This window comes from Salvelinus fontinalis, chromosome 31 (genome assembly GCF_029448725.1).
Source record: "Salvelinus fontinalis isolate EN_2023a chromosome 31, ASM2944872v1, whole genome shotgun sequence".
Lineage (NCBI taxonomy): Eukaryota > Metazoa > Chordata > Actinopteri > Salmoniformes > Salmonidae > Salvelinus > Salvelinus fontinalis.
This window is the reverse complement of record NC_074695.1, coordinates 20,168,393-20,181,795: the sequence shown is the minus strand read 5'-3', so window position 1 is coordinate 20,181,795 and position 13,403 is coordinate 20,168,393. Positions and strand designations below refer to the sequence as shown.

General features: G+C 38.5%; 1 protein-coding gene across 1 annotated transcript; it reads left to right on the top strand.

Moving 5' to 3' along the window:
• Positions 1-297: 297 nt before the first annotated feature.
• Positions 298-6,217, top strand: LOC129829774 (cerebellin-4-like). The gene is made up of 3 exons (XM_055891681.1): positions 298-943; positions 2,268-2,384; positions 3,197-6,217. The coding sequence occupies exons 1-3, from the start codon at positions 647-649 to the stop codon at positions 3,392-3,394; spliced, it is 612 nt and encodes a 203-aa protein (XP_055747656.1). The 5' UTR covers positions 298-646; the 3' UTR covers positions 3,395-6,217.
• Positions 6,218-13,403: the final 7,186 nt, after the last annotated feature.

Sequence of the window (13,403 nt, the reverse complement as noted above, 5' to 3'; positions counted from 1 at the left end):
ATACCAACTATCCACTGTTCTAAACAAAAAGCTTTGTTTGATCTCCAAACAATTATGCTTATGACCAAATATCGAATTGATTAACAGTCTAGTCCATACCTTGGCTTGCATCCACTATGTATCCAATCTCATTGTTGTAACTTTCTTGAACGAGGTCAGGTATAACCTACAGAAATTGAAGTGAGGAATATGTAAAGATGAAAGCCTGGCGATAAAGATGCATAATAGAAGAAAAACGAACTGTGTGAAAAATATTTGCATACATACGTTGGTAAATGAATGCGTCTGGACCGTGCGTAGGCATATCACCACGGGGACTAGCAGTCATACCGCGTAATTTGGAGTCGCAGAGCATCAACCAGTCATTGCGCTTCTTCTTCTCAGATTGAAGCCCTCATGCAGCCACCTATTTCGGATTATTATTTTAATCACAAACATCATGTAAAAGAAAATGAGACAACGAGAAAATGAACTGGATCGTCATTTCGATCAATTGTCAACATTTGAAGATCTGGATGTTGTTGAAAATATGTCTTTCGCCAATATAGCATACGGCTGGATCCAATAAGAATTTTAACGCGTCAGAAACGTGTGCGATTGGGGGACCAGAGAGGACTCGGAACTTCATACGGAGTCTTTTTTTAAAATGGTGCTGTTACGGTTGTTGTACAAGGTGATGGTAAACTATCTTGTTCTTATGTTCAGTTTGGCGTTGATCTCTGAGTTTGTGGGAGCTCAGAATGACACGGAGCCTGTAGTCCTGGAGGGCAAATGTCTTGTGGTTTGCGACTCTAATCCGACTACGGATTGGAAGGGCTCGTCCTCTCCTCTTGGCATTTCGGTACGTGCGGCAAACTCCAAGGTCGCTTTTTCTGCGGTCCGGAGCAACAATCACGAACCGTCGGAGATGAGCAATAAAACAAGAATCATATACTTCGACCAAGTAAGACGGTTTTGTATATTTTTGAGATAGTAGATAATGTTTCATTTTACTTCAACTTTCTAACATCAAAGTTGCCGTGATAAAACTGCGCTGCAATGCTGTGTAGGATCCACGTTTTAGGCTACATAAGTAATTGACGACATAGTGGCAGGTTTTTCCCCCCAGCAAAACTAAATTGAAATAATAAAACAAAACAAAAATAATTGGAGGGGTCTAACAGTTGGTTTAGAGAGCAACCTACATGTATCAATAATAGTTCATTATTGATTGACTGATTGGTTGATTTTAATTTTAATGATTGATCAACAATAATGGGCATAGCTCACGTGATCAAACACAATAAAGGGCTATAAATGACCAGCAGGCAGAAGCAATGGTAGGGGTTCATCTGAGAATAGGACATAGCACACTCCCTGTCACAATCACACATGCACCTGAATTTACCCCTCATTCTAACCCTAACACTAATTCTAACCTAACACTAATTCTAACCTTAACCCTAAACCCCCTAGAAATAGCATTTGACCTTGTGGGGACCAACAAAATGTCCCCAGTTGGTAAAATGTTTGTTTGCTTACTATTTTTGTGGGGACTTCTGGTCCCCACAAGAATCGTTAAACACGTCCACATACACATACACACACACACACGCATGGTAGAGATGCTTGTTTTGGCTTCATCAATTTGATTGGGTGGTACCAGTGCCATTTCTAACATTTTGTGGGCCCTAAGCAAGATTTGGTTGGGGGGCCCCCCCACATCACAGTCAAAGTATTTTATCCTAAAATCACTGTGATAGTACAACTCCTGGTGGCACCTCAACTAGAAGGACCTTACATACATCACCTCTTCATCGCCAAAACCTTACATAAATCACCTCAACATAGCCAAGACTTTGCATAAATCATTGGCTGAATCTGCCTAATTGGAAGCCTATTGGGCAAGATTACAGCTGGGGTTTTTAGTCATCGCTGTTGTTAAAGAATCATTAAAACTCTATATCTGGCAGTTGGTCCTAGAGGTTTGTGGCGATGTGCTTGATTGAAGTCACGCTCGCATATCTCTTTGTGTCTTGTAGGTTGAGTCATAGGCTGCATGGAATGTCACATCACATGATTAAAACTGTCAGTACATTTTTTCTCTAAGGAGTTGAGGGGTCTACAACTGCTGAAATATCAGATTTAACACTACAGCCTTGTCACCCTAATTTGAGTGTCACCAGATGAAAAGCTGGTAGTTAAGCCATAATTATTTGAATAGTTAGTTGAACCATTGAGGATAATATATATTCACCTTCTAAAATGCTTTATTCTTCTTTCTCTAGGTTCTTGTGAATATAGGGAACTATTTCACATTGGAATCAGTGTTTTTGTCACCCAGAAAAGGGATCTACAGTTTTAATTTTCATGTTATAAAAGTGTACCAGAGCCAGACTATACAGGTAAGCAATTTGTTTTGGCCTAATTGATTCAGCAATTTAGCTCCAGTGATGATATAATTTGATTCCCCAGAGACATAATTTGACATTTGCTATGGCTACATTCTTTGAAAGGGCCTTGTAATGGGGTTATTAACAGTGCATTACAGATTAGGAAATGTATCTAAGACTATTGTGTCTAAGTCTATTCTGGACTATAACCTGTGTAGGACTATTTGGACATATTGGATTTGCATTGACAGAATGGTGCATTGCAGGTTATGAGAGGAAGCTGAAACAAATCTCTGACAAATAACTTAATTTCAATAGATGAGCGAATTACCTGTGTTAATGTTAGGAAAATGTACTGTAAAACATTCATGGAAAATCACAGCCACTGTATGGCTAATCTTCTAATTTGGTTATGTATGTTTGCACAATTGTAGCCTCAATTTCCAGTAGTTTCATTGCGAATCTCCAAAGCCTGGAGAATTCTGAGCTCTCTAACGGCGTGAAAAGTGTGAGGAGACTACATTTGTTTATTAAACATACCATCTTATTATTCTGGCTATTTAAGAGAGTGACAAAACTAAGCTAAAAAATAATGTTGTTTTTTCAAAGTACATTGTCAAGGGAAGGGCTTCTGCATACTGTTCATATTTTAACCAAGATCAGAAGTGAATAGCAAATAGCTACAGTAGATAGCTGTGGATGATTACAATGTTTGGCTATGGGCATGCAGTAATATCATGGGGACATTAACTGTAGGAGCATTATCTGTATTTCTCCCCTGTCTCATTTATTTTTTCCCATTGCTGTCTCTTTGGGTCATCTAGGTGAACTTAATGTTGAATGGTAAACCTGTCATCTCAGCTTTTGCGGGTGACAAAGACGTAACTCGAGAGGCAGCCACCAATGGAGTTCTGCTCTTTTTGGATAAAGAGGACAAGGTCTACCTTAAACTGGAAAAGGGGAATCTAGTTGGCGGATGGCAATACTCTACGTTCTCTGGTTTCCTTGTTTTCTCTCTGTAAAAAGAAAGAAAACCTCACCATTCAAATGACTTTATCAACAATGTGTTGTTACTGTATAATTAAAACATTTCTACATCAGTTGGATCTAGCCAAAGGATGGATGATATTATGTTCCGTGGTCAAGGATTGCTACAGAGAGAAGAAAAGCGACATTGGAAAGAGTTGATGTTTGATAGAAATGGGAATCCCTCTACAAATGCAATACTGCTCCAGAAAATGCCATAGTACAGCTCATTGCTATGCTCATGTTACTTGACAACTTCAACAGAGGAACAACACTTCACAACAATCCTTGCCTCACAAACTTAACAGTCCCAGAATATGTTTAGCATCTTTTAAAAAGTTTACATGACAGGCCTTTTTAAGTCACCATGCCTCTTTTTGGGATGTCTTTCCTATGGGGGAAATGGATTTGTTTTTCTTGGCAAGTGTGGCATGTGTGATATTACAATGCCGAATTCAGAGCAAAGTCTATCTTCCAACTATGAAATGACCCCCTCCTTGCGTGTACAGTCACACACGCTCTCTGTAGAAGTGATAACTAGTGTCACACTTGTCTTCATTTGGAGGGTGTCATTCTAACACCAGGATTAACTTGTGAAATGAGTCTGACAATGCAGGTGTTGAATTAATAATTGAATGCACCTTTAAATAAGACCAGGTAGATTTTAATCAGATAAATTGAACAGTCAAGGATAAACGCTCTGGGAAAGTAGACATAACCAGAAAGTTAGAAAATGTTTGAGTACACCAGACAAATCCTGTCTCGTCTGATGAAACAAAAAGTTGTGATTGCATAGGACTGCATCAGAGAAGCAGGTCATTGCAAATATCAACAGCACAAGTTTATTTTGTCTGGCCATTCTCATTACAAGAAGAGATCTGGCTATTAAATAACCATATGTCTAAACAGATGTTGTAATATTGTCATTGAACTGAGAAGTAGTGGAGGCTCAAGTTAATGCTCAAGATTTGGACACTGCAGTAGGTCTGGCCTTTTGACGTCACCATTGACCTCCCTCCCTGTCATGTGTTGGTTAGAACTTTGACCTTAGATGGGTACATCAGTGGAGGCACATGTTATACTTCGTTGAAGAGATCACGATTGTATACTGTATGTTAGCATTTGATTTTATGCACAATACTTTCTTTATTCATTTAATATTTACGCATTGGTTTATTCGTAATAGTTTGTTTGATTTAAATGCTTATTTGAATGAACCGATTTGGCATTTACAGCCAATGATTTCAATTTGCTATGTCGTCAATGACTGCCACATAGCCTGTAGCACCTGCAACCCATGTGAAATTCTTTCTTACCATTTGTTTACAGTGCATTTTTACAATATTCCTTTTATTTTTTTTTCAATATCTTAAATAATTGGGAGATTTGAGGGATAATTATTTGATCCAATCTATCAACAGATGAAATGTAAAGAAATAAGGTGTGTGAAATGTGAATAATGTAGATAGTTCCATAAGACTAACCATTTTCCACACAAACTTAATCTCACTCACCTTCTCTAACCTTTCCCCCTGAAATACACGTAGGGAAAGTGTCCTGTTGGCCATTTTGCATTGATAGAGCAGCTGTTGTGTTCACTCTTAAACTTATGTAATTGTATGGTCAACAAAAACCTTTCCTGAGTAAATATAATGTCACTACATTATTTATTGATTTATATTATCTAAACTCAGAATGGTTTGATTTTCTCATAACATATTCCTGAGTTGACAATTGCTTTTTGTGCATATACTGTAACTATCATGGTTGTGAGAATATATGTTTTGTCTGTGAATGTTATGCCTCTGTGGATCTCAAAAGTGTGTCATTAGAGAAATGAATGGTTTGCTTATTTCACAATTCCTCGGCTGGCAACTCAAGTCACTTTAATGTTGGTGCGCATACTGTAGGCCTACTGTGCGATCGTTGTAGGCACAGCTCCCAAATTAACATGCTTTACTACTGGATTCCTTTCTTTCAAGACATGAATGATGACCCCAACTCCCACCAAGAAACAACACCTTGGAGGGTAGCTATACAGTAAACGTGTATTACATTAACCAGATATGCGACATCTCATTTGTGAAATAAAAATGTTATAATGGACTGAATACTTTAACTTGGCCTCATTATGGACGCTGGAGAAGAATACAACTCAGTATTGTATTTCAAATTAATGATTGCACAGAATGCAAAAAATAATAATATATATATATATATATAGACAATTGTAACAATTGCAAACATATATATACATATATATATATATATATATATATATATATATATATATATGTTTACAATTGTCTGTTGTGGCTTCTATAATGTGACAAGTATTGAGTAACTCAAATTAAGTATGACTGATTTTAATTGAAAGTATTCTTGATTTGCAATATATGATCTATCCCTTACAATTGAGAATCTAACTCCCCTTCACTTGATTGAGAGACAATTTACCCTAACAATTTATACTTATGTCAACGGATGGGAACGAAACCCAAACTAGCAAAGCGAATTATATTCTATAATAGCAGCCTGGTTATTAGGCATGCATCAATCCAATATGATGCTTTTTTTCAACAAAGATCCACCATTTCCTGATGGTTCATGCACTGTGGTTGTATATATAACCCCGAATAGGTTTTGTTTATGGATAGAAGAAGAATTCAACATACCACATGAAGCTATGTAATCAATGTAACAAACCATTGGTACAGATATGTGTTCAAAAACATGGATGGATTATTGTTGAGATTTCCAAGAGCCTTATCATGCAGGCATATTGTATTACTTTCAAATTAAATCTGTGTTGAATTGTGGTCTTTATTGGTATACAATAATGTCATAAAAAAATTATTTATCAGCAACATAACTTCATAATCATATTTAGGCCACGTTCATGTTCTCTGTGTTTTAGAGTGTGGGTCTGAATCCATTCTGTCTGTCTTACATCTATCTTGATTTGAATTGGTGTAATACTATGAATAAATTATGTATATTCAGAATCAGCTATTCTCTCAGAGAGATGGGTTTATGATCAAATAATTAATCACTGCATAATGCCAACTATTTGGAATTTGGCAAAGGTGCTTGTTGATTATGAAGTGAGAAGTTTTATATTCATCTCTATTGTAGAATGGAGAGAGACATTACTCTTGAGGTACTGTTTCCTGTCTTGGGCTTTGATTAGCAGGGTCGTTCCACCAATTTGGTGCCTTTTGAGAAGTGTAACTTGGTCAAGAAAACCTTTTGATTTCACCTAATTTTAACATTCTGTCATAAAGAGCACATGTTCAACTTTTAAAAATAAGTTTCCCATCTCAAGAGGTTAAATAAAAGAAGTACTACAGTAAGTCCTATTAAGTGTCAAATAAAGTAACAGGGTTGACTGTAACAGGGTTGACGATTTCTTCTTAAATCAGCCTTAAATCCCCTTGTAACAGGGGGGATGAAATAAAACTTGTTGTGTGCAGCAGGGAGTGGCAATTGAATGCAAGCTTCACAAAAAAAATAATGAAATTGTATAAAAACATTCTACCCTGTCTGTCTTTGGTAACAGGGTTGACGTGTTATGCTCACGGCTGGCCCACTCATTAGACAGTATTAGGCAGCCGCCTTAGGCGGCAGATTGACGAGGGCGGCATATTCTAAGCTTAACTGACCAAGACGCACCTCCAACAACAACAAAATGACAATTTCTCTCAACCAGCGGCATATGGGCTTTTTAGGTGAGCGCTGATGCCGCCCTTTGAAAATGCAGGGGCGCCAAATATTTTTGCTTGTCCATTCCTAGCTCGCCTCTCCAGGGAACTATTGGAGAGATGCATCTCTGCAGCGCAAAACAATGATCTTACATAAATAATGTAGCAGATATAGGACATGGTAGAAAGAGTATGTGGCCTTTTCTCTAGCCTACTGGCTGTAGATAAAATGTATGACTTATGTAATGAGACGGACACTTTTTACATCATGCATGTTTCTCCCATCAAGTAGCCTAACCTAAATGGCACTCAATCAAATAATCAAATGGACAATCACAACTGCTTTCCAGGTGTTTCACCCCATTGTCATGATCAGTGGTTTCAAGTTTGTATCAGTACAATTTTGCAAGCTGATCACAGCGATAAAATTAAATACTTGTGTAAAGACACTGCAAATAGGCTCGTGATAACATCACATTTATTTATTCAACCTTCATTTAACTAGGCAAGTCACTTCCGAGCAAATTCTTATTTACAATTACAGCCTACTTGGGGGATAGTGGGTTAACTGCCTTTTTCAGAGGAACAATAACAGATTTGTATCTTGTCAGCTCAGGGATTTGATCCAGCAACCACTAGGCTACCTGCTGCCCCAGGTAACTAATATTCAGAGCTTAAATAGCCAAATTGATTAGTCACAGGAATCAAGACTAATAAAGCCAGTGCAATGGCCTGTTTTATAAACGGTTGGCCTACCTCATGGATCGGGATTCATACAATTCTATTGCTGTCTGACATGGTAGGCTACACCCCAGTAAGCACGAGCTAACATATTTTGGATGTCTTTTTTTGGTCCTATCCGGACGTCATTTTTTGGGTGTTTTACAAACAGTAGGCTTACCACATAGATAGGCATTCATAAAATTAAATTTCAGGCAACACTGTAGGCTACACCTCAGTAAGCATGGACCGACGCCAACGCCTTTTGGACGTCTTTTCTTTGGTGCAGTTCCGGACCGGCCTTGATTTCCACATCCACGGACATTGGTTTTTGGTTCAGTCCGGGGCATTTTTTGGTCTTGCCTATGGCGGCAAAATGGCAAGGACCGGCCCTGGTTATGCTCGACCCACTCAGTTTTTCAACACAAAACTCCAGCAACTTGCCAAAAAGATTAGAACCAGCTCACCAGCTGACTATTAGATGTTCAATAAATAAAAAAGGGATAGTTCACCGTATTAAAACGAGAGTTCAGTGTTGGGGTTGACCTTCAAATGAGGGACAGAATGAATGAATCACCAATCACGTTAAATAAATAATAATCTTCAGAAATGACCCATACATCTGACACAACCTGATGACCAGCCCTTTGACATGTGACCTGTCTGCTGTTGTGTGTGAGGTTTGTTTTGATCATTGGGTGGGAACATTCAGTATTTCTTTCAATTATCAAATACATAGAAGGTATTACTCAAGGTCTGATACAACTCTGATTCATTTCTCGATCCTCAGATTCTGGGGGCTACAATTCAATATTGGTCCACACTTTCTATATATCAAAGGGACACAAAATGCACTGTTTTTGTGGAACGACATTTTTGTATTATCAAAGATATAGAAGGTATTGCTCATTTATCATGGTTTGATAGAACTCTGATTCAACTCTAGTCCTCAGATTCTGGGGGATATATTTATCCTTGAAATATGTTTTGTCTGTTGCTGTATTGTTGTGATATTTGTCAGCCTATGTAACTTGGCCTTCCAAATGACTCCTCCACTGAAGCCCTATAACACAACGTTTAGGCTATAATCGAATGAGATGTACACACATACTGCAGGAGTGATTTCTTTGGTGTGGGACACGCAGTATGTCAGTGTGTTGTGTGTACAGGCTTTGATTGCATCCGGTGGGACATGTGACACCTTAACTGAATAATAAATCTTAGATAACTCTAACAAACAAGCAAAAATTGGAATATAGCACTATTTGGTAAAATACCACGGAAACAACGGTTTCTGGAGTCCAAATTGAAGATTTTGTTTTTCAACCGCTGTGTCTTTGTGAGACGCGGTGTGGGTGAACGGATGATCTCTGCATGTGTATTTCCCACTGTAAAGCATGGATGAGGAGGTGTTATGGTGTGGAGGTGCTTTGCGGGTGTGCAAAGCTGTCATCAAGGCAAAGGTTGGCTATTTGAAGAATCTTAAATATAAAATTGATTTTGATTTGTTTAACACTTTTTGGTTACTACATGATTCCATGTGTTATTTCATAGTTTTTATGTCTTCACTATTATTCTACAATGTAGAAAATAGTAAAAATAAAGAAGAACCCATGAATGAGTAGGTGTTCTAAAACTTTTGACCGGTAGTGTACATCCCATTAAAGTTGAGTTGTGACGAGTGTGGGTGGACTGTACCCCCGACCACATCGAGTCGCTGTCAGTTGATACTTGTAGAAATGTCCATTCTTTAATGCTTTCCTTATACCTATGTTTGTCCTGTGTACATGAATGCTTTTCTTTGGGTGCTGAAATCTGTAGTTTCTGATAAAAGTAGCATTTTACTGGACCTCTGCCAAGGGAGCAGTTGTTTGTTAATGGAGAATGAGCAGCTTGTCATTGCACGGCCAATTTTTTTGTTTATGCAGGGGACACTTAGAATGCTATTATTTTTTATCCATTCCAAATCCAACTGACAACTCTATAACAATCAGGACAAGCAAAGGTACACAGTAAGCGTTAAAAAATTGATATTTATAAAAATATCGAGTTTGAAGTTTTAACTTTGGATTACAGGGAGCAGTTTGACAGGCATCACGTAAAATGTATTTATTCAAAAACAAAATATTTCAGCACCCAAAGACATGCTTGCATTTACACAGGACAAACATAGGTACAAGGAAAGCATTAAAAATGGACATTTTTACAATAGTGACACGATGTAGTGGTGGCATACTCTTCTGGGATTAACGCACTAGAAGCCTGAATCCAATATGACAGGAATCTAAACTACAGCTTGTATAAGGCAAGGTATCCAAGAGGAATCGACACAGTACCGAGTCTTTTATTAGTTGTGTTCATGTTGTCACATTGGTCTGTTAACCATAGTATTTTTTGAATTTATATTATTTTGACATATTTAATAAGGTTTCTACAATCTTAGAAAAAAAGGTGCTATCTAGAACCTAAAAGGGTTCTTCGGCTGTCCCCAATGGAGAACCCTTTTAATAACCTTTTTTGGTTCCAGGGACAAATCTTTTAGTTTCAGGTAAAACCTTTTTGTGTTCCATATAGAACCCTTTCCACAGATGTTCTACATGGAACCCAAAAGGGTTGTACCTGGAACCAAAAAAGGTGCTCCTATGGGGACAGCCGAAGAACCCTTTTGGAACCGTTTGCTCTCATTTATAGGTTCACAATAGCATAGTGCTGAACGTGAGAATCTCCTCTTGACAGAATCATTTTTTCCTAATGTGTTGTGTACAGTTGACTGTGTTGTCTTTTCTTCAGAGACCCACAACTACTGTAGTAATAAACACCCCCTTCATGCACTGCAGTCTTTTAAGCTCATCTCATGTACAGTATCTAATGAATGCTCACCGACACTATCTAATTTCAGCGTTATTTATCCCTCTTATTGGGACGGTAGTGTTCAGTGCAGTGTGTGCATGACAATTCTATGCTTGATAGAAGTTAAGCCTCTAGATGTATTCAGTGTTCTAATATCAAGAGAGAAGGAATTCATTTCTTTGTGTCACATTATTCATTCGAATTGTAAGTACAGAAAGCACAAAATGATAATACCATAGTGTTTTTAATAATGTTTATTCCTTATAATCCTTTGGCTACATTGGTGAGCAAGTAATTCAGGGATAAACATGCAGGGAGGAACATGTGAAGATGGTACAACCATAAAGCAAGGGTTATATGACTATCCATATAAAATGCTACTGTATTTTCTACCTAATCCATGATATATGATTATACCAGCTTTATATGGTGATATACAAGCAAGATGACAGCAGTGAATAAGAATGGTCGAGTGACATTTCATTGTGCCGGAACTCTCTGAAAAGAAGAACCATAGACTAGATTCATTCCTCTGTATTAACTCCATCTGAACGACAGTCCAGCAGTGTTTACCAAGTTGAGAATGTGCCAGGGCCCTCGTGGGCCAGCAAGGCTCTCTTTGCTCATTTTACTGATCACTGAAGGGCAACACTGACAGACCTACGGTACACAGCTGTTGTCACGGTACTGGTCTGTTTATGAGTCACTGGTGGATGGTGGCATTTTAAATTGGGAGGACAGGCTCATAGTAATGGCTGGAACGTAATAAATGGAATGGTCTCAAACACCTGGTTTCCATGTGTTTGATACCATTCCATTCACTCCATTCCATTATTATGAGCCGTCCTCCCCTCACCAGCCTCCTCTGAATTCTGAGTAGTAGTGTGCACTGGGCTTTAATACCGTGTTTATAGTGTTCTCAGTGATGACATAAGAGATAGTCTATGTTTTGCTGTGAGATGTTAGATGTTCTGCTTCTCTCGCCAATTCAGTCTGTACATGAGTCTTTAATTTTATATTTTTATTAAATATTTTGAGTTTTTTCCCCAATGTTTTAAGTAGTTCAACAAGAGCAGTGGTTTTTATAGTCCCGTAGCCCTTCACACATTCAACCTCCAGCTGCATACCCCCTCTAGCACCATAATTGTAAGCCTCCCACACACACACTATACGATACATTTATTAAACATAAGAATGAGTGTTTTTGTCACAACCCGGCTCGTGGGAAGTGACAAAGAGCTCTTATAGGACCAGGGCACAAATAATAATATAATATTAATCAATAATTTTGCTCTTTATTTAACCATCTTACATATAAAACCTTATTTGTTCATCGGAAATGGTGAATAACTCACCACAGGTTAATGAGAAGGGTGTGCTTAAAAGGATGCACATAACTCTGCAATGTTGGGTTGTATTGGAGAGAGTCTCAGTCTTAAATAATTTTCCACACAAAGTCTGTGCCTGTATTTAGTTTTCATGCTAGTGAGGGCCAAGAATCCACTCTCACATAGGTACGTGGTTGCAAAGGGCATCAGTGTCTTAACAGTACAATTTGCAGGATACTCTGAGCGCAGCCATATCCAGAAATCTGGCAGTGGCGTCTGATTAAATTCAATTTTCATAGATCCGCTTGTTGCAATTTTGATGAGGCTCTCTTGCTCAGATATCGGTTAGTGGACTGGAGGCAGAGCATGAAAGGGATAACGAATCCAGTTGTTTGTGTCATCCTTTTCGGGAAAGTACCAACGTAATTGCGCACCCAACTTCGCTATATCACATTTGACATTGTCCGTAAACTTGAGTTCATTTGCATACCAAAGAATCATAGAATGGTGGAAAGACCTATGTGTTGTCCTTGTTAATGGAGACAGAGAAGAGCTCCAACCTCTTAATCATAGCGTAAATTTTGTCCCGCACATTGAATATAGTTGCGGAGAGTCCCTGAGAGTCCCTCAGCCTCCAGTATTTATGCTGCAGTAGTTTATGTGTCGGGGAGCTAGGGTCAGTCTGTTATATCTGGAGTATTTCTCCTGTCTTATCCGGTGTCCTGTGTGAATTTAAGTGTGCTCTCTCTAATTCTTTCTTTCTTTCTTTCTTTCTCTCTCTCTCTCTCTCTGAGTACCTGAGCCCTAGAACCATGCCTCAGGACTACCTGGCATGATGACTCCTGGTTGTCCCCAATCCACCTGGCCGTGCTGCTGCTCCAGTTTCAACTGTTCTGCCTATGGAACCCTGACCTGTTCACTGTGATTACTATTATTCGACCATGCTGGTCATTTATGAACATTTGAACATCTTGGTCATGTTCTGTTATAATCTCCACCCGGCACAGCCAGAAGAGGACTGGCCATCCCTCTCTCGGTTTCTTCCTAGGTTTTGGCCTTTCTGGGAGTTTTTCCTAGCCACCGTGCTTCTACACCTGCATTGCTTTCTGTTTGGGGTTTTAGGATGGGTTTCTGTACAACACTTTGATATATCAACGGATGTTATAAGGGCTATATAAATACATTTGATTTGATTTGATCTGTAATCCTAGGTTCAGATCATTCAGGTGAGAAAAAACATCACCCAGATAGGCCAGTTGTGTGAGAAACTCCTCATCATGCAAGCGATCAGACAAGGGAAAATTATGGTCAGTAAAGAAAACTGTAAGCTCGTCTCTCAATTAAAAAAAAAAACATGTAAATACTTTGCCCCTTGATAACCAGCGCACTTCTGTATGTTGTAAAAA

Coding starts and splice junctions, on each gene's coding strand:
- LOC129829774 (XM_055891681.1), top strand. CDS start 647: ATGGTGCTGTTACGGTTGTTGTACAAGGTGATGGTAAACTATCTTGTT. Junction 944..2,267: donor GAATCATATACTTCGACCAA/GTAAGACGGTTT, acceptor TTCTTTCTCTAG/GTTCTTGTGAATATAGGGAA. Junction 2,385..3,196: donor ACCAGAGCCAGACTATACAG/GTAAGCAATTTG, acceptor TGGGTCATCTAG/GTGAACTTAATGTTGAATGG.